Source organism: Labrus bergylta, chromosome 21 (genome assembly GCF_963930695.1).
Source record: "Labrus bergylta chromosome 21, fLabBer1.1, whole genome shotgun sequence".
In the NCBI taxonomy this organism is placed as follows: Eukaryota; Metazoa; Chordata; class Actinopteri; order Labriformes; family Labridae; genus Labrus; species Labrus bergylta.
The window spans coordinates 6,144,437-6,165,096 of NC_089215.1; the positions used below are offsets into that span (position 1 = coordinate 6,144,437).

Here is a 20,660-nt window from a genome sequence, read left to right on the forward strand (position 1 = left end):
CCCTTAACAATTAGTGGCTTGTGGGTAAATCCATTTTTCTAACAAGAAAAACAACTTTCCATCTCACTTCTTCTATTGCAGCTGTTTAATTGTCTTTATGTAAGGGCCTTAACCATGCCCTCATTTATTTCCCCTTTTAGTTCACCTCACAATCACACCCTGGGATATGGTTTTGAAGTGAAAGGCGCCGCTGATTCTGGAAGCTTTTGTTGCAAATGCATCAAACTATCTTCTGAACCATTAAGCAAATTGGTTAATTTTTTTGACAGCCAGTTTTTACTATTTCATTAAAGGCTGAAATCAGAGGACAGCAGTCCAATACCGGTTTAGAAATTCAATACAGTCAAAATAAAATGTTCAAAACCTAGACAAGGTTCAAGTAAGAAAGGTAGAGATATAAACACATACAGTAAGGACCAACACTAAATGATTGGAACCCCTTTACACATGACAAAATTTGCACAGGAAGAAAAGACACGCCGACCAAATTCAATGTTGATTTCTTGAACTCATTTTCTACCAGAATCAGACAAGGATGTTAATATTGATCAATTAAATGTGTGTGTCCTACAGTATTACACATAAAAGGTTTCTGAAAGTTATGAAAATTCAACTTTAACTACTTTGTTAACAACTGACACAGCAACTGGAACCAGAGATACATTTCAGTCCCTCCAGAAAGTTCAGATTTTGTGATCATCAATTCACCAATCTCTTTTCATGCAACTTTTCTGCTAATTTAACCGATAACCCTCTTTCTTTATGGGCATCAACATGTATGTTTCTTGGGATTTATCAATTTGGATCTGTAATATTTAAAATACTGATCACCTTAACCACATCGGAGGATATGCTTTACAGCATAGGTCAACTGAAGGCCATGTCTGAACCCACTAGATATCATATTTATTTCATAACTCGTATTGTTCATGAAATCAAAACAGATGCGTAATAAATATAATACCCCCCCCCCCCGGTATATGGCACACACACCACTTAGAATACAAATCCCAGAATTCACAGCTACTGCCGGTAGTACTTGTAAGCTTCAGCTACCCCTCCTCTCTGCTGTTTTTGTGCAACACGTCGGACTGTGTCATTGAAAGAAACCTGCAGCTTCAGAGACAGACTGTTAGACCACCAGGTCTCCACTGCTGTGTTCCCAAACACACACTGTGCAGTAAAACATTTGGTTCTGAGTTGACACAGCGATTTTTCAACGTTTAACTCAGAAACTTCATTTTTTCACTGCTCCTTAATCTGTTAGCAGTTAACGTGGAAAGAGCCTCTTCAAACATCCAAATCGAGCTGATGGAACTCTAATGTATGGTTCAATGAGGGAAACTGTGGCTGCACAGCTCCCACTCTTCATCCCTGAAACAATGCCCCAACTCTGCCTACAAGCTGCTCTAATGCTTTGAATGTTAAGAAGCACATACCTGTGTCTGCACCTTACCTCTGTGATGATGGAGAGCAACACCTCACACCTCTCTAACTTTATCCTGAGAGATTCCACAGCTGAACATCTTTTCATGCAGCCAAGAAAAGATGCCAAACAACTGGCTTCACTAAAATAGAGTTTTCTTTTTTCACTTTTACCTGTAATCACAAAGGTAGACTACAGTTAAAGTGAAATAGAGAGAGAGACAAAAAAATAACGCTGATGTCTTTTATTTCAAAAGCTATGTCGTTTGTTTTATTGATTTGTAATATCTCCTGTTTGTTCTGAAGACGTCATCAGCAGTTTAGTTCATATTAATGTAAGAACTGTTTGTAATATTACCTCTGATGAAAAAATGGTCAACTTGACTTCATGTTTTTCAGAAGATGTTGACCCTGTTTTGGCCTTGAGTAAAACATTGATTAACGTATTCCTGCTTGAACTCACGCTGAGCTCCATTACTGTACCTAGAAGCCAAAAAATACAACAGAACTTGAAAATGTCACAATTGTCAGAAGGCCAACTGCTTGATTACCCATGAGTACTTTTTTTTTCCCTTTCACTTTCCAGGCCACCAGAGGAAATGATAGCCTTACTGTTCCCTTTAAGGTCCTAAATATAAGCTCAGAAAATATTTCCCTCAATTCCAGGTCAGCTCTCACCATTCACACACATGCATATGAAAAAAATAGATTTTTGTTTAGTTTATTTTTTTAATTGCAAGACCTATACATCTCCACAGAGCAAAATACAGATATAATTTTTCACCAGACTGACATTATGATAGACATGTGTAAACTTTATATTAATGAAAACGAAGAGAATAATGCACTTTTACATATTCAGAAAGCTAAATGACTCTCAGGATTGTTGAAGGTGCACCCTTAAACAATCTCTAAATAAAATGTTATGAAATGCATTGACTTTGTGCACTTCGCAGTCAATTGATTTCTAAATGGGAGATTACTTTGTCAGCACCCGTCTAGGGGGGAAGATGTGCAACATAAAATCCACAAAAAAGAAGTGTTTCTTCCTCAGTCCCCAAACCAAAGGCAAGACTAATATTTGGAACTTAAAAAATGATTTATTTTAAACAACACACATTCACTCTCATAGCTGAAGCACACTGGCTCAAGATGAACAAAAACCCAAATAACAACCAAATTCAATTCTCTTTTTATACCACTATCTTACCTAAAACAAACAAATAGAAACAAAAGACAATTACTAAATCTAACTTCCTAACTTAACCAAAAACAGGAGAAAATAGTGAGCACTAAAGAAAATGGCAGTTTTACTGCTTCTCAAACAACTGAATTACTCAGGAGTAAACAACATTCATTTCAAAACTAACTAAAGACGAGGTTCCAACAACAAGCTGTAGGGAAACAAGTTTGGAGGCCAAGGGAAAATCAAATGCTGCTGCTGTCAGTTTTAAAACATTCGCCGCTCTTCATGGGGATCCCAGCCGATTAGAGGTTTGAGACCAGACTCCAGACCAATGATTCAGGTGCCCTCCCTCCAGCTGATCTGCTCCTCCAACCAATCACAGAACTCCACCTGCAGCAGCATCAAAGATCCTCACACACATACATACATAGAGGTCTCACTCTCACACACAAACACCATACAGAAAATAAACACAATACGGCCAGGGCCGTAACATACTTCTAGATGCTTATTTTGATATTTATTGCTTACTTTTGTCACCTTTTTCAACTCTGTCACTTTATCTCATAACTGGTCACTTTAACGGAAACTTGCCACTCATGTCTCAATGTCCAAATTTTCCTGCAGAGCAATGTGTGAAAAATAAATCCACTTGAAGTAGTCTGGGTTCTAACAAGGCTAGTACAGACTCACAGATAAATGTTGTGGTGCCACAGCTGTATTATTTTCTGCAAACACTGAACAGCGATGCAAACATGGCGTGCTTAAAGCAAATAAAAAGGAAAAAACAAAAAAATGGTTGAGCAGACTGTCTAAACAAAAACGGATTGTAACATTTTCACATTTTTTTCATGATTAAAGCAATGATAGTGAAGCATAACTCATACCTCTCTGGCCACAGATTGAGTCCATTTGTTCACCTCTTTTCATTATCATTAACAAGAATCTTGCAAATAGTGAAAGTTTCTGTGTGTGTTGTGAAACCTTAACTATAGTCAGTCTATTAAAAAGCATTTCTTTAATCCTTTTTGAAATTTTGGTTATTTAATGTAGCAGCAGTTGCTCATATTGAGACCTGAAATTTGCAGTTTTACTCTTTTGGTTCTTTCTCAAGACACAGATACATGGCAGTGACAGAGGGAAAAGTCTTTATTGTTTATTTTTTCAGTTACAAATGTGATACATGTTCACAGAACCACTACAGCAAGTTCAGATACAGATTGATTATCATGAATACATAATCTAAAGTGCAGATAAATATGAGAGAGAACAGCACTGTAGGAGAACATTATATTAATGAACACATGCAATAAAGCCCATTCAAACAGAATATCATAGAAGTGTTTCAAGATTGTTAACATAGCACTGGATCAATTTAACAAGTTAGCTTACAAGTGTTCAGTTAGTTAACCAACCTTTTTTACTTCTTACAGTAAGTAACCCCCAACACTTAACCTCATAGTTATCTCCTGACACTTAAAGTTTAGAGTCGGTTTAGATCGTGCTCGATGTCCAAGACAGGATCCTTCAACCTCTACTGCAGACTTTCTTTTTTTTTTTAACTGTGTTGGTGCCCTGGCTCAAGGGATAGTATTGTGAGTTAGGTATTATAGCTTAGGTTGTATTTATATATAAAACAAAGATTTGACAGAATTTATGATAAATATTGACTTGAATACTTAGTGGATGCTTAATCTTTAGTAATTTTCATAAATTTGATTTTGCATGCATGAATATGTTTCATATTTTATAAGGGATACAGTCGATGCATCAGTTTATCAGACCCATATCAGCCCTTTATTGACAGACATCGGTACTTTGGCAAATAATGTGACATGATGTGTTGTCTATAGCCAATGTTTATGAGTTGTGTTGTATCAATTTAAAGCTGTCATCTAGTGCGCCTAAATGCTGATTCAGAGAAGAGGTTTTTCATTGGGCAGAGGAAGTCACCTGTTGGACAAACTCTGATCATACTTCTCAACCGGAAGGTCGAGGGTTCGATCCCCAGATGGGGAATGTCCGATGTCCGATGTGTCCGTGGGCAAGAAACTTAACTCCGCATTGCTCCTGCTGGTTATGTATGAATGGGATTAGTTACTTCTGATGGATGATACTACATAGCGACCACTACCATCAGTGTGTGAATGGGTAGGTGTGACATACAGTGTAAAAGCGCTTTGAGTAGTTGGAAGACTAGAAAAGCATTATATAAGCTCAAGTCCATTTACCATTTAAGAGTCTTACACCAAAAGACGCACTGAAAAAAACAAAGGTATCAGCATTCGGTTAAACTGTTATTTTAAACATCATGGTTTTTAGAATCGATGCATCCCTATATTTTATGTTGGGTGGGGTATTAATGATTCCCATATTCCAAGATATATTCACCTATATTCAAGAACATGCATTATTACTAACATGCATACTTGATTGTTTTTAAATATGTGTTTTGCTCGAATCCACGTACAACAGGCACCTGTGCTCAGGCTCGGTTAGTCCTGGAGCAGTGTGAGTGCAGGCCAGCAGATGAATGGGGGGGGGGGGGGGGGCAATCATGCTGAAGCACGGTACGGGACAACTGGGCCTAGTGTGAGTGTGCCCCTTAATAAAAGTGAGAGCTGTTTTTGGGGAGAGGGGCAGAGCACACATTGCTGTGAAGGAACTGAGAATGCGCTCCATTTACCACACATGACAAAACCTATGGACAAAACGTGCATGCTGCACAGGAATCTTTTTATCTTGGTTATCTTGTTTTTATAATTGTAGGAAGCCTTCATAGTGATTCAAACTGAAACAACCGCCCAACACTACTCACCAGAAAGGTTCCTATGTTGGATTGACCTCCTCTTCTTGTTTATTCCAACTGTGAATCATAAATGCTAAAAACAGACTGGCAGTAATGATGTAAAAAATAAAAAAAACTTTGTTGACTGTTTTGGCCCTTCTCGTCCAGCGGCCTGCCTTTCCTTCTTCCTTCCTGCTGCTTAGGGGCGGAGACAACTCTTGCAACATCTCCCTTTCAGAGGCATTGCACTCCTCAGTCAACTGGCTGCTGCTAGTCTGAAAACACACATGAACAGTGTTTAGATTCTGTGACTATACTACCAGCTGTGTGTTTAGCTGGTATTGTGTTCTGTTTCTGTTTCAAAGCTTTGGCTTCCTCTGGTGCTCTGTTCAGGCTTGCTTGCTGGTTTCTTTGAGACCCTGCCCACCTACCTGTGACTGCTGACTGGCTTCATCTGGCTGAAAGGTCATGAAAGCCAGCCTTTTTCAGCTTTATCTCTCTCTCCCTCTGGACAGCCAACATGCACAACCCTTCATCATGGTACATATCATAATGATTACTATGTACATTGATTGCGTTGGGGCCGCCCCTCTAATATAATGGTAGGGGAAACACTGGGGTTAATTAAATCTGTTTGTGATGCATAAGCAAAATCTATTGATTTACTTAAAATTCTACATCAACATTTTAAACATCAGGGTCCAGTAGTCTTCTTAGTCAATAATTTATACAAAGACTTTTGAATGTTGAATTAAAACAAGTGAAATGTAATTCTGACCTCTTTAGATACTGGAAGCATTTCAGAAGGCCTTTCCCCAGAAGATCCAGCACAGGCAGACGTCAAGTTTGTCCGTTTCTTGAAGTCTAAAAAGAGTCAAACTGAGTTTATACTATAAATAACACATCACTCATTAAACATTTACCTGTTGAATTACAAAAAACGCTTAACATCTGTAAATTAGTAAAATCCAGATGTTTATTTTTTTTCTCCCATTTGTCTCAGCAAATCTCACCTTTGAAAAATGTATGGAATTTATTTTTCCCTCGTTTGTCCTTACAGTCCTCACTCAGGCTTTGTTCTTTATCTGTCCAATCATTCTGGGGTGCAGAGTCTTTCTCGATGAGGTACATCACAAAAATGGTCTCCAGGAGACTCAGCATCATCAAACCAAAGATTCCAATACAGTACATTGCTGAAGAGATAAGGAAGGAAAATAAATGCACTGTTCATTAAGAGGAACCTTAAAAAGGTACTTTTCTTTGTTTTTTTTACCTATAAGTGGAATCCTGTTTGAAGAGGACGGCAGAATTTCATTCAGAATGAGCTGCATCACTGTGACAGCAAGCAGCACAGTGACCTTGAAGCTGAGCTTCTCCCCCCCATTCTCTGAGATCATGAAGGAGGCCAAATCCAGACACAAGAACAACAGGACAGGCAGGATGAAGTTGACAATGTGAAGGACGGAACGCCTTTGCATGTTGACCTGTGAAGTTAAATTTAGATTCAGGTTGCATAAACAGTATTTGACAATGTCTGGATCAAAGTAACTAGCTATTTACATCTCTGTCTCCTATAGATTACGTTTTGATGTCACATTCCTTGATTAAAACGAAGAAGGCCAACAACCATGTTCCCAGAGTAACCTTGTTGTAGTTCATGAGTAAAAGCAAGAGCTGTGTATCTTATTTTGTTTACTCATTTATTTTCCTTTATTGCTCGTTTTTTAGTGTTCACAATGTAATTGTTAAGAGTGTTAGTAAGTTCAATGAATGTATGTGATGCAGATGTTGTAAAATCAGTGAGTAATCATGTTTAATAATCATGGTCTCAATATCAATCAAAATAATCCTAATTTGGATTTTTGCAATATTCGAGCAGCCCTATTTTCAAGGCCTTTTGGCAATCAGCATACTGACACTAGGCGACTAGGGGTGTGAAATGCATCAACTTCAGGAGCGACGTACTGGAAGAATTGTTTTACTGACATAAATGATTGGATTCAAATCTGAAAGGAGCATCGACTCTGAAGCTGAATTATTTTGGGAAATATACATGGTGAAAGAAACTAGAACTACATGTACACACTTAATTTACATGAAATTAAGGCCTCATGCAAGACAACAAAAATTTAAATTTGCTGATATTGCTGCAAAGATTTACATTTGCACTAAAATGTTAGAGAAATTATAAAGACTCAAAATAGAAATACTTCAGTAAATAACTTGAGACACATAGAGCGAAAAATATTTCCCTGCAAGTCTTGTTATCTGTAAATGAAATACTCACAGTGTAAACCATCATGCTTTGATTGATGAAAAACTTGTTGACATGATTGTTGTCGACAGTAATGTTGATGAACTCCCAGTCCGACTGTGTTTTTATAATTTCTTTGGACCATCCTGTTGTCCACTCAGAGTCACCCCACTTTTCAAGCTTAATTTCGTTGACTGAGTTGGGGGAGAAGAAAAGAAATGTTGCCAGGTTTGCGTGATCAACATATTATCAATATTGTATGTTTGAGCTGACAAGAGAGTTATGAAAGCATTAGGGATGCAACAATTCAGTCAGTGTGTTCAATATGTACTTCAGTTTTCTGTTCAGTTTCTGAAGGCTGTTGGAGGTTTTTTTTCGTTATTCTGGAGTTTTCAGCATTTTTTACAGGAACAGCAAGGGGTTAGGAAAAAAGCTAATTATTTGTATTCTAAATCTATTTCTTTGTTTTACTTTTAAGGAAAATTACTTTTCCATTTATACACATTCCTGGTGTATGTTGTATAGTCTCAGTGAAAAGAAGTCAGCGTTTAAGTAGTGCCATGTAGGCCCGCTGTACAAATCGGAAGACATTTCTGTATTTGAATAGAAAGTAATTTGAATACGGTAAGTTTGTGTCAATTGGTGCTTCTTATTTTCCCCGTTAGCTCTGACCCCGTCTGCATCATGCACGTAACAGCTGGTGTCTGCGTGGGTAACAATCAGCAGCCTCACAAAACCGAAAAACCACAATTCCCAAGTGCATTGAACTTTTGGCAAAATCTATAAACATATGTTTCTCTGTATTTACTTTCACATGATTTTTTTTAACCTCAACCAAACATTTGCCCCTTTGCTTTCTACACATACATTTCAGCTCAGTCAAAAATGAATCATTATAATTAAAACTTTGTACTCTGTTACCGTTGTGTATGACAGACTTGAAGGTGAGGGTGCAGCTTTGAATGTCGAAGGGGAATTTGTAGACATCCATCTTGCAGGTGGTAAGCAGCACCATGTCATTCCTATAAGTGACTCGCCCCCAAGCACTAACCCTCAGATAAGGACTCTGAGTGGCCTTATCCTTCTCTGTCCTGAATGAGAACACACACACATTCAGGTTTTCAACTTCATTTTTCATCATGTATTTCATTCTATACTGCCAATGTTGTAGTTGCAACATTACAGCCATATCAGATTTCTCCATAATAAAGGCAGTCATCGTTGTGTACCCGCGTGCTTATGAACTGTACCGTGCTGAAGCACACCTGCCAAAGCCAAGGAAGTGTATCTTGCTTGAGCACAGTACAGAACGATCACACTGGTCAAACGAACTGGACTTCAGGGGTGAAGCGTGTTTAGGCACGGTACAGATTGCCAGTGTGACCACGCCCTGAGTGTCAGACTGAAGAAGATAACCTTTTGGGTTTACAGTAGTTAGTGCTGACAATGAAAGGGTTTTTCAAGACACTTCAAAATGCTGGACACAGCTTGGACAAGCTTGTTAATGCCCAGTTTCTGTCAAGGTTCGAGAAAAACTAAGAGGAGGACCCAGATGCAGATCTAACAAAATATTATTTATTCAAAATAAAGATCAAAAGTCTACAACAAAACTTACTAACAAAATCCAACACGAAAAAACAAGGAGCCACGAGGAAGCACAAGGAGACACTAATAAACTGACAACTAACATTCGAAAAACGACAATGAACTGACACAGAAGGGAAGAAACACAGAGACTAAATAGACACAGGGGTAATCAAACACAGGTGAGACTAATGACACAGGTGAAGACAATGAGGGCAATCAACACCGGAGGGAAACACAGAGGAAGGAATCAAGACAAGAAACACTGAGGACAACTACAAAATAAATACATGAAACACTGAAGACACTGTAGAATGAAAAATTAAGAAACACTAGAACATAGAGGGTAACACAGGAAAAGAATGAGACCTAAAAGATAAAAAACATCTAAACTGTGAAAAACTAAACTAAACGGAACAAATCATGACAGTTTCTCACTCCGGAAATGATTGAAGTTAGTCCATGCATCCTCTTCTTGCTCAGTTATTTAATGCAAGTTGCTTTCAAATAACGATATGATTGTTTATTTTTAAATTTGTAAGTAATTGAATGTAATTAAAGGAAACTGAATGTTTGGACTACATTGTAACAACTGTAGCTCTGTTTTTTGCTCCTCGAATATTTGTATCTTTATTTTGTATTGTATTGTGCACTGTGTTAGAGACTGTGGTGATGACAGTGGACTTCAGGAGAAGCCCCCCGTCACTGTACCTGGGGACCTCATGTGATTTAGAAATGACCCCACCACGTCTGTGTTTCGTGCGGCGCATTCGCACGGGATAAGTGAAGTCTGTGTTTTAACTCAAATTTACTGACAGTATCCCCCGGATATGATGTCAAACGTTAACCTTTCCTGCTTCGCCTTTCGACCGTGGTCGGAGCGCACAGGGGAGACTGATTGGTCTGATCGAGGGACAAAGTTGTAGCCCTCAACTTCGGGGCTAACCCCCGTCACTTGAACTGGGGTGCAGCAAGTTGTAAACAGACACGGAGAGTCCGGCTTGTTACTTAAGGTTTCGGCCCGTTTATTACGCACACAGAGATCAAACTGTGCATACACTTCAGATGCTGACTAGTTTCTCTGCGCTAATTCTGCTCCGGTCCCCAGCATCAGTATAAACCTCTCGCACACACCTGCCGAACACACAGGCCCTTTCCGAATAGCCACAGTTCAGTAGGCAGTACGTACTTTTCAATTTCAGTATACTGAACTTTCGTGGTCATTCAGTGTGCATTTTTTGGGTCCACCTCAGTATACTGAACATTTCAGTATGGATACTAACTTCCGGCTTTCATGCAGTATGGATCGGATGCGTGCTTTCAGGAAATGAATTGTATATTACCACCCACAGTGCTGTGCGAAATTAAACGTAAATCGTCACTTCACGTGCGCCTCCAAATCAAAAGAAAAGAGCATTGATTAATTTAATCTGAATTTTAAGTCCTGACTGAAATTGCTACTTTTAGTTATCAACAAAAAATGTAACAAATGTCTTATTGGCATTATTATAAAACCTTTCCCCCTCTATTTAAATAATGATTTCACTATTTAAATGCGTCTTTATTGGTTTATTTTACTTTATATTCTGTATATTACTGTCTTTCATTTGTACTTTCCTTTATGTACTGGATGTTATTTAGTTATTTAATCTGTCTTTTACTTGTGATATTGTTTTTTGTTTACCTGACTGTATATGCGCATTGCTCTTCTTGAATAAAGCTAAACAAAAAAAAATGGGTGAATGCAGCCGGTTCAGATAACGTAAATGACGCCACTTCCTTACTGAATAAATCAGACAAAGTAGGAACAAATATCTGCCTACTGTGCACGCCTACTGAATAGTCGGTACTAAACAGTATACAGCACGGATAGAGACAGATTGAGTAGATACTTGGCAATTCGGATACAGCCACACTCCCCTCGTTCTCTCTCTCCTCACTTGCACTGAGCCGTTCACAGACAGACATACGCTACTCGTATAACACAAGGCTCTGCGTAACCTATGCATAAAAGGTAGAAAAATGTTCCATGCATGTAATCCATCTAATCGAGATTTCTCTCTTCTGATGGATTTGAGCTCGCTCTTTCTGTCAATGGGTCTCCATGCTGTGTAGCTAGATAAGCCTCCTGAATTTGCACACAAAATGCTGTCAAAACTTTTATTTATAATTGCCAACGCAGCCTCCATAATTCTCGACCTGGAAAAAGGCAGAAAAAAGGTAGAAATAAGGCGCGGAGAACACAAAAACCTTAATAAAACATAAAGATACCCCAAATCACAGAGATGCCGATTCGCACGGGACTAATATTATCACATAACGTCTGTGTTTGGTGAAATATGGTAGGTAATTTGAGGTGGAATTTTTACTTTACAAATTACGGACAAGGCAATCATGCTTATGCACGCTATGGGACAACTTTACTGTTGTGAGTGAGCCCTACAGTTAGTGAATAAAGAGTGAAACAATGAGACTGTTTGATTCCCATAGAAAATGTTCTGTGTTTCTCCTCCTGTATGTGGAAACTTTTTCTCCTCTGCTGATGGACACCTCATGTCTGCACTGCTGACATGTTAGCTTGTTATGTGTGTGGCCGTCCGTTAGTGTTTGTGTTGCTGTGCACTGGTCATGTAACGGCTTGTGTTTGTCCGATCAGCACAACATCAGCTGATCTATCGGTGCACCTTCTCTCTCCTCATTGGAGGGGACCTGAGGTAGACCCCCCATGGAGCAGGCCAGGCTACAAAAACTCCAAGACTTCCATTGTTCTTCCTCTTTCCACGCGCTGACTTCTAGTGCTCGGAGACCCAAGCTCACCTCCTGTTTCTGCAACAATCTTCCTTTGTTTTAAATTTTTTTGGCGCGCAGGTAATCCGCGGCCGGCAGTGTTCTAAATTCCGAGCTCGGATTGTCCAGTGAACGCATCTCAGTTTCTCGGAGAGCGTCAGACTATAACAGATTATCAGAAAGATAACGGTCTTATTCCATCCTGCAACGAAAGGACATCAACGGACATCTTTCCACTCGACGGAGAACCAACGGAGCCGCTCTTGCGGTAAGGGACCCTCGCCGCCATCAGACGCCTCTGCACCAGGACGGACAGAAGATCTGCTCCATCGCCGGACTCTTTTCCTTTCACCAATCGCGGACAAAGCGATTCACAAGTGAGGCTTAATTAGGTCTGGGCAGAATTAGCTTTAGAGAGTGTTTTAACAATTGTTGATCGAAGCAGAAACTGTAATTTTTATCTTTGTTGGACCGCTGCGTCCTGAGTTTGAACTGTTTAAAACTCTTGTTGTTGTTTCGGACCTCTGCGTCCTATATGTGTTTAGCGTAACAGCGTTATAACCGGGTATTACTCTTCTAATCAGAAAGGCCAGTGTAAGCCGTATTAACTTGAATTCGGCTATTGGTTTGTTTCTGTGAATGAAGGGAATTACTCCGAGTTGTGGCGCGGGATTCAGACTGTGATCCGGCCTCTTCAGGCACGCATTTCTCTTTTATTCTCTTTTATCCTCTTTTATTTCCCCTTCTACGAACATACACACACACATATTCCCGTGTAAACGTACATCTGGAGACCAACTCCACCACCGCGCCATTACGCACAGAGATCTATACACTAGCGGCTATCCAGACGCCTCAGAGACACAGATCGTGTAGGGCCGAACTCGGTCTCTTTTAGACATTAAGGCCACATTAGGCCTTTGTTAGGTGTGCGCCATCGGAAGGGCGACCACGTGGGACGAAGTAATCTCCCCCCCCCTTTTTCTCTCCCTTTCATCCACACACACACACACGCACGCAGGTCTTTGTTAGGTTTGCGCCATCGTGAACGACCACGTAGGTACGACGCCATCTCCCCCTTTCTTCTCCCCCCCCCCTCTCTCTCTCTCACACACACACACACACACACACACACATTCACACCCCTTCCACAAGCCTTTGCTTGATAATGTTTGTTGCTTAGATTAGTTTATAATAGTTATTTGTTTAATTAAGTTCATTGATTTTGGATTGATGTTGCTTTGTTTAAATAAATTCTGTTATAATTTAAGAGAGCAGTTGTTTGTGATTACTGGTGTATTTGCATTGTGATATAAACTGGGTGCGAAGGCTTTGTGTACGGATTTCACGCCTTCAATTTACTAAATATAGTTATTAATTACTAATAGTATTAGTAATTAAATAACTAATCTGAGACTGATTTGAGTGATATTTTGGTTATATTTACCTGATTACAGGTTGGTGCCCCAAAATGAGATTAAACATAGTTTAATGATATTTTATTTATATTATTAATAATTAAGTATAATTATTAAAGAATATAACCAAAGTTGACTTGATACAACCCCAACAATGATAATGCATGAACATGAGCTCATATGTGAATCCTTTTAATTTTGTAATACTACGATGTAACAGCATTAACTCAAAAATAAAATACAGCGATATAGATATCAGATTTTATCACCCACCTCTAGCCCGTTGACAGGAGGCACCCTTACTTTTTCATATGGAGATGACATTAAGCTGTGGGACATCAGCTTGTATGCTTTGAATATACAGGCTCTTTGCTTGTGTTGTCTTTATTTGAAGCACTTTTCTGTATTTGATTGTTTTCTTATTGACGTTTTTATTTGTGTGTTTTGAGTTTTCAAAGGCAAGCCGACATTTCTTACCAGTAACATTAACAGTGACTCTATCAGGAGTTACTCTTCTGATTGTATGTGGATATGTGAGTGTGAAAGTATGCAGTTATACATACAGTTATATATACTGTATATACAGTGTATATATATATATATATATATATATATATATATATGTGTGTGTGTGTGTGTATATTGACTTACATCTCTTCAATAGTTAGATCTGGCAGCCACAGCTGTTTAGAGGGAAGAGTAATGCTATATATATTACAGAAGTCGTTTGGATCCCAACTGATGTATTCATCAGTCCAAATCTTCAGAGGGAAAGAAAAAAAAAATGTAAACAATCAAAATTTAATTCCCCAAATGAGTAAAAGTGCAAATTAATTTGATCAAACTTTTCTTCCTTGAACAGAACTCACCATTTCAACCCAAACATAAGACAGAAATGTCTGTTCCTTTTCTCTCTGTAAAAGAATGAATATGTTTGAAAATCTTCTAAATTGTGTGTTTAAGTCACTACAAGTTAGAAAAGTTCATTTGAAGAAGCTCATAAGGGTTAGATACAGATAAGTACACATGTTTATTCAAGTCTGCAGTGCGTAGCAGGAGAGAGTAAATATTATTGTCAATAGTTCAAAAGAACTTTTCTGTCACTTAGACATTAAGAATTTGGCAACCAATTACTGAAAGATAGAGGGCAAAAAAATCAACATTTGTTAGAGAAGAAGGATCAGCACAATCTAAAAGAAATATAAGAACACTTAGCCAAATCATTCAGAGCTTTTCAAATAGGCTGCATGTTATGTTCGCTTTAGGCCTAGATTAACATTTATAACTCTGAGATATTTAAATAAAGAATAGACAAATGAAAACATGCAGCATCCTTTGGTAATCTGAATACTCAATCTGACTGACATCTGAATCACCTGCTGACTTTAACCTCCTAACACATCAGGAAAGCCATATAGTGCTGATGTAGAAAATAGCCTGCCAATTTTGTGGTTCATCCTAAATGGCCCTGTGGTGGGCTAACTTTTTCAAGCACAATGATATTGTTGAAGACCTGTTTCATAACAAACAGAAAGAATTTAAGGATCCAATAAAACAAATGTACCCTTAAATGATCAACTACTTACCACATCTAGAATGGCATAGAGGGCTATATCCAGCTTTATTATTGTGAGTTCTGAGATGTTCTTAGCGGGCCGAGTCATGGTGTTTAGACCTGTTTTTGTGGTCAACTTCAGTTGATCTAATAAATGCTTATGGGTTTTGTTACATGCAGAGGCCCGATCTAAAAGGACAACATCAAGAATGTGCATATATAACAATGTTAGAGCCATTACATTTTGATTTGAGAAAAACCTTAAATTAATTTCCACTTAGTTCTTGTGGGTTTATAATTTATGCTATGCTAACAAATATTCAGAAATATCATTGCTGTGCACTGTTGGACTGTACTTACCTTCAACAGAGCTCTGATTGGTGTTCTGTGTAAAGTTTGTTGTCTCTGTGTTATTGAAGGTTATTCCATCTAACAAAAAAAAAAGAGTACACAGGTCTGATCTTTGTATTCAATATATTAATTTTCAAACATGTGTTTCTTCAACACTGGCCCTTGCTCCTGATCATATTTGTAACTTTTCTGCATTCAGCTGTATTTCCCTTTAAAGCTTTTTTTATTTTTGTAATCCCCTCAGATTACTTTTTCTTCTTGTGTCTTTCTCATGGGCTTTTTAAGTTGTTTAACCTTGAGATGAGGCTAAAGTACTTTACCTTCAACAGAGCTCTGATTGGCGTTCTGTGTAATGTTTGTTGGCTCTGTGTAATTGAAGGTACTTCCACCTAACAAAATAAAAGAGTACATAGGTTTAATCTTGATATTCAATATTATTCCAAACATTCAGTAATTAGTCATTAAAACAATAATTAAACTTGGTGAGGTTGGATGTAATGTTCAAATAAGTTGAGGTTGGCCATGCTAGTAATATAGATTTAACACTGCAGGTCCTTGCTCACCTCAATAGTATCACAAAGCTCTTTTTTAAATCGTACATACCTTTCTCATAGCTCTGATTGGCTTTTTGTTGATCAAGTTCTGGCTGCTCTGTGTGATCAGAGGTAAATCCACCTGGAAGAAATGGAGACAGGATTTTAATTTCAATGTTCTTTATGTTTCCTGATCCATATCACCTGCTATCACGTAGAGATGGGAAAGTTGAAGATAAGACTGCACTGTCTGCAACATGTTTTTATTTTACTTCTCAATTTTGGTCACATCATGCTGAAACATGTTGATCTCTGTTTCAAAAAGCTCAAATGTATTATTTGGCCAAAAACGTAAAGAAGTTCAGTTCTGTCTTAGACGACTCAGGATATTTAAATTTGAGGAGCTCAAATCAGAGAAATGTACATTTTTATAAATTTTAGATTACATAATCTGTTCATCAAAATAGTTCAAGCATCTGTGAGGAGTTTTGAACTGGTTATGAAACAGACTAAAATAACTAGTGATGCTTCTTTATGACCTACAAAAAACCATCAGGACCATCAGCATAAAGACTGTATCAACCACCATGGGGTGTCACAGGAGATGACTTACAGTCAGCTACAGATACAGCCTCTTCTTTACATTTTCCAAAGCCAATACATACTTCTGATTTTTAAAAGTAAGTTAGAGATTCTTTGTCAGAAAACACTAACGCACACATGAACTGGACAAGATCAGCAAAGAGGTTGGATACCGCTTGGCATCAACAAAACTGACACGAACCCAAACTTCCTCATATGAGCTTTAAAGTTTAGTGATTTAAACTGTGCGAACAGACACCCTATCACACCCTGACCAATTAATTGTATATATCATTTAATTTCTATTTCTATATTATGAATCCTGGGTTGTCCCTTGAGACACACAATCTCTTATTCCTCAGAGTTCTGGTCAAGAAAGCAGCACATCAAGATTCATTTGAAAGAATTGGACATGTTAAATTATATACATTACACAAAAGCAGCCTATAGGAAGATGGGATTTAAGTAAAATGATCTATCCCTGAATGTTTCCCTCTATACAATGGTAATGACAAAACTCAACAGCTGCATTTCTTTCTAGTTAAAGTTATCCTAAATGAATACACATAAACCACACTTAACATTTGTTTAAGAGTAAACATTTTCTTTCATTTTTCATGATGTACCAACAAAACTTTGAATTCTCTAAACTTGAAAATATAAGAGTTACTCGGGAAGTAACTAAATTAGCCAAACAGATTAGATTAGAAAACTTTATTGATCCCCAGCAGGGAAACTCATTTGCCACCTGGTCAGTTCATACACACAACAAACAATAGTACACAACAAGTAAATAAACAATAAACACCACTGAAACCATTTAAATAATCATGTACTGCCATGAGTCAGAAACACAACTAAAAATGTTCATTAAAATATCAAACTGCTGCAGGAACAAAGGACCTCCTGAGTCGTTCAGTGGATCATTGAGGCAACACTAATCACTCACTGAAGGAGCTTCAAAGTCCATTAAAAACACTGTGTAGGATTATGGAAGTGATTAGTGATCAAAATGATAAATGATAAAGCTAATTTGAAAATGCAAATGCATTAACAGAAATGCTTTTTAATTTTCAAAATATGAGTGTATAATTTGACTCAAAAATAAAATGATGATTAATTTATCTAATTTGAATTTTAGTTTTCATATTCAAAAATGCACATTCTTTGACCAAATTAAAATGAAGAAAATTACATTTGCTTTATCTTTTTCAACAAATGCCCTGCTAAATTTGTATCATAATTCAAATGAAAAAGCTAATTTTAAAATGAAAATACAGTAACAGAAACACGTTTTAATTTTCTGAATATAGGTGGCATAATTCAAATGAAAACAAAAAGTTCTTTGGCTTTTCATTTTCAAACTTGCCGTGCTAAAAAGTGATCATAATTCAAACCAACTCGAAAATGAATTGGCGAAGTGGACGGTGCAGGAAAGTGTCGTCAGACTCGCGCTCCCAGGCAGGTGAACGTAATATTTACAGTCCATGAGGCGAGCGGGCAGAACGCGCAGTACGATGGGTGGCGAGGTGAATCTTTAACACTGGTACAAGCTCCAAACTAGTTGTTGCCCTGATTTTGATTCAATTTTGGCATTGTAGTTGATTATTCTTTTAATAACTACAAAACAATCTCTGAAAGGGAGAGAGGGCCACCCATCGTACTGCGCGTTCCTCCCGCTCGCCTCATAGACTGTAAATATTACGTTCGCCTGCCTGGGAGCTGGAGTCTGACGACACTTTCCTGCACCGTCCACTTTGCCAATTCATTTTCGAGTTGGTTTGAATTATGATCACTTTTTAGCATGGCAAGTTTGAAAATGAAAAGCCAAAGACCTTTTTGTTTTCATTTGAATTATGTCATACAATATGCATACACAGAGAGTAAAAGTATAATGCAAACTGGATGACTGAATATTCATCTTAAATATAGGTCAAATAATGCACCTATAATGTGAAAATTAAAACTTGTTTCTTTTACTGTATTTTCATTTTAAAATTAGCTTTTTCATTTGAATTATGATACAAATTTAGCAGGGCATTTTTTTTAAATGATAAAGCAAATGTAATTTTCTTCTTCATTTTAATTTAGTCAAAGAATGTGCATTTTTGAAGTTGAAAACTAAAGTTCAAATTAGATAAATTAATAATCATTTTATTTTTGAGTCAAATTATACACTCATATTCTGAAAATTAAAAAGCATTTCTGTTAATGCATTTGAATTTTTAAATTAGCTTTATCATTTTGATCACTAATGGCTTCCATAGTAGGATTGCCTTCAAAGATCAAAACAGTAACTAAAACAGTAGACCTGTACCCCTGCAGGCATACAAATAAATACAAGTTGTGATCTTACCTTGAAGGAGGATTATCAGAAGGAAACCTGCGAGCATCATGACTGCAAAAGTTCTGTCCGGTCAAAAAGCATGTTCCTGTCCTCTGTGGTGTCCGTACTTTTATCACTGTCTTCTACTGGAAGAAATCTCATTAGTCTAATGATAAAAACACCAAGAGGTAGATTCCAGGAACTTCCATCCCCCTTAACAATTAGTGGCTTGTGGGTAAATCCATTTTTCTATCGAGAAAAACAACTTTACATCTCACTTCCTCTATTGCAGCTGTTTAATTGTCAAAGTACTTTATGTAAGGGCCTTAACCATGCCCTCATTTATTTCCCCTTTTAGTTCCCTTCACACCCTGGGATATGGTTTTGAAGTGAAAGGCGCCGCTGATTCTGGAAGCTTTTATTGCAAATGCATCAAACTATCTTCTGAACCATTAAGCAAATTGGTTAATTTTTTTGACAGCCAGTTTTTACTATTTCATTAAAGGCTGAAATCAGAGGACAACAGTCCAATACAGGTTTAGAAATTCAATCATACAGGCAAAATAAAATGTTCAAAACCTAGACAAGGTTCAAGTAAGAAAGGTAGAGATATAAACACATACAGTAAGGACCAACACTAAATGATTGGAACCCCTTTACACATGACAAAGATGAATTTGCACAGGAAGAAAAGACACGCCGACCAAATTCAATGTTGATTTCTTAAAGTCATTTTCCTTCAGAGTCAGACAAGGATGTTAATATTGATCAATTAAATCTGTGTGTCCTATAGTGTAACACATAAAAGGTATCTGAAAGTTATGAAAAGTAAACTTTAACTGCCTCTTTGTCAAGAACTGACACAGCAACTGGAACCAGAGATACATTTCAGTCCCTCCAGAAAGTTCAGATTTTATGATCATCAATTCACCAATCTCTTTTCATGCAACTTTTCTGCTAATTTAACCAATAACCCTCTTTCTTTATGGGCATCAACATGTATGTTTCTTGGGATTTATCAATTTGGATCTGTAATATTTAAAATACCGATCACCTTAGCTTCTGAAGTTTGAACATCGGAGGATATGCTTTACAGCACAGGTGTCACAAACTGAAGGCCATGTCTGACCGACTAGATATCATATCTCATTCATAATTCGTATTGTTCATAAAATCAGAACAGATGCGTTATAAGTAGTACAGTGTGTGCTCGTGAGGACATTAACTTATCCGATCAATATGATTTTTTTGTACCAGGCTGTAAGCATGTGAATTTCTGCTGTATAAACCTGCATATTTGAATCGGCTGTGTATGTGACTTTTGGGGCTCTTGGAGCCAGCCTCATGCTGACACTCGAAGAACTGCAGGATTTTGCAATTCCCCATGGACTTCATTTTTAAACACCTGAGGTTGCCGCTTGATCATAACTGACCCTCTGGTATATAGCACACACACCACTTAGAATACAAATCCCAGAATTCACAGCAACTGCCGCCAATCAAGACCATCAAGACCTTGTAAGCTTCAGCTGCCCCTCCTCTCTGCTGTTTTTGTGCAACACGTCGGACTGTCTCATTGAAAGAAACCTGCAGCTTCAGAGACAGACTGTTAGACCACCAGGTCTTGCAGCCAAGAAAAGATGGAAAACAACTGTCTTCATTAAAATATACATTTTCTTTTTTCACTTTTACCTGTAATCACAAAGTAGACTGTTTTTTGGTTGTTGTTTTTTTGCAAAAATATTTGCACATTTAAATAATCTACTAGTGATTGATTGAGTAATTGAGTAATTAGCGACAAATTATCTGTACTCCATAAATCATTTCTTGAATCAGATTTCTGTCACGTTTGGATTGCCTTTAAAAAAAAA

General features: G+C 37.6%; 1 protein-coding gene and 1 long non-coding RNA gene across 2 annotated transcripts in view; one reads left to right on the forward strand and one right to left on the reverse strand.

Moving 5' to 3' along the window:
• Positions 1-20,660, forward strand: part of LOC136177280 (uncharacterized) — a 64,023-nt gene that overhangs the window by 39,533 nt on the left and 3,830 nt on the right. The window lies entirely within an intron of this gene.
• Positions 3,745-19,004, reverse strand: LOC114920163 (5-hydroxytryptamine receptor 3A-like). Its single transcript, XM_065950057.1, has 13 exons — positions 18,820-19,004; positions 15,952-16,023; positions 15,669-15,737; positions 15,358-15,426; positions 15,029-15,186; positions 14,312-14,356; positions 14,094-14,203; positions 8,575-8,744; positions 7,687-7,847; positions 6,673-6,883; positions 6,413-6,592; positions 6,178-6,263; positions 3,745-5,674 (listed from the first exon to the last, which is right to left on the reverse strand). Exons 1-13 carry the CDS (start codon positions 18,857-18,859, stop codon positions 5,441-5,443), a joined length of 1,605 nt encoding a protein of 534 aa, XP_065806129.1. The 5' UTR covers positions 18,860-19,004; the 3' UTR covers positions 3,745-5,440.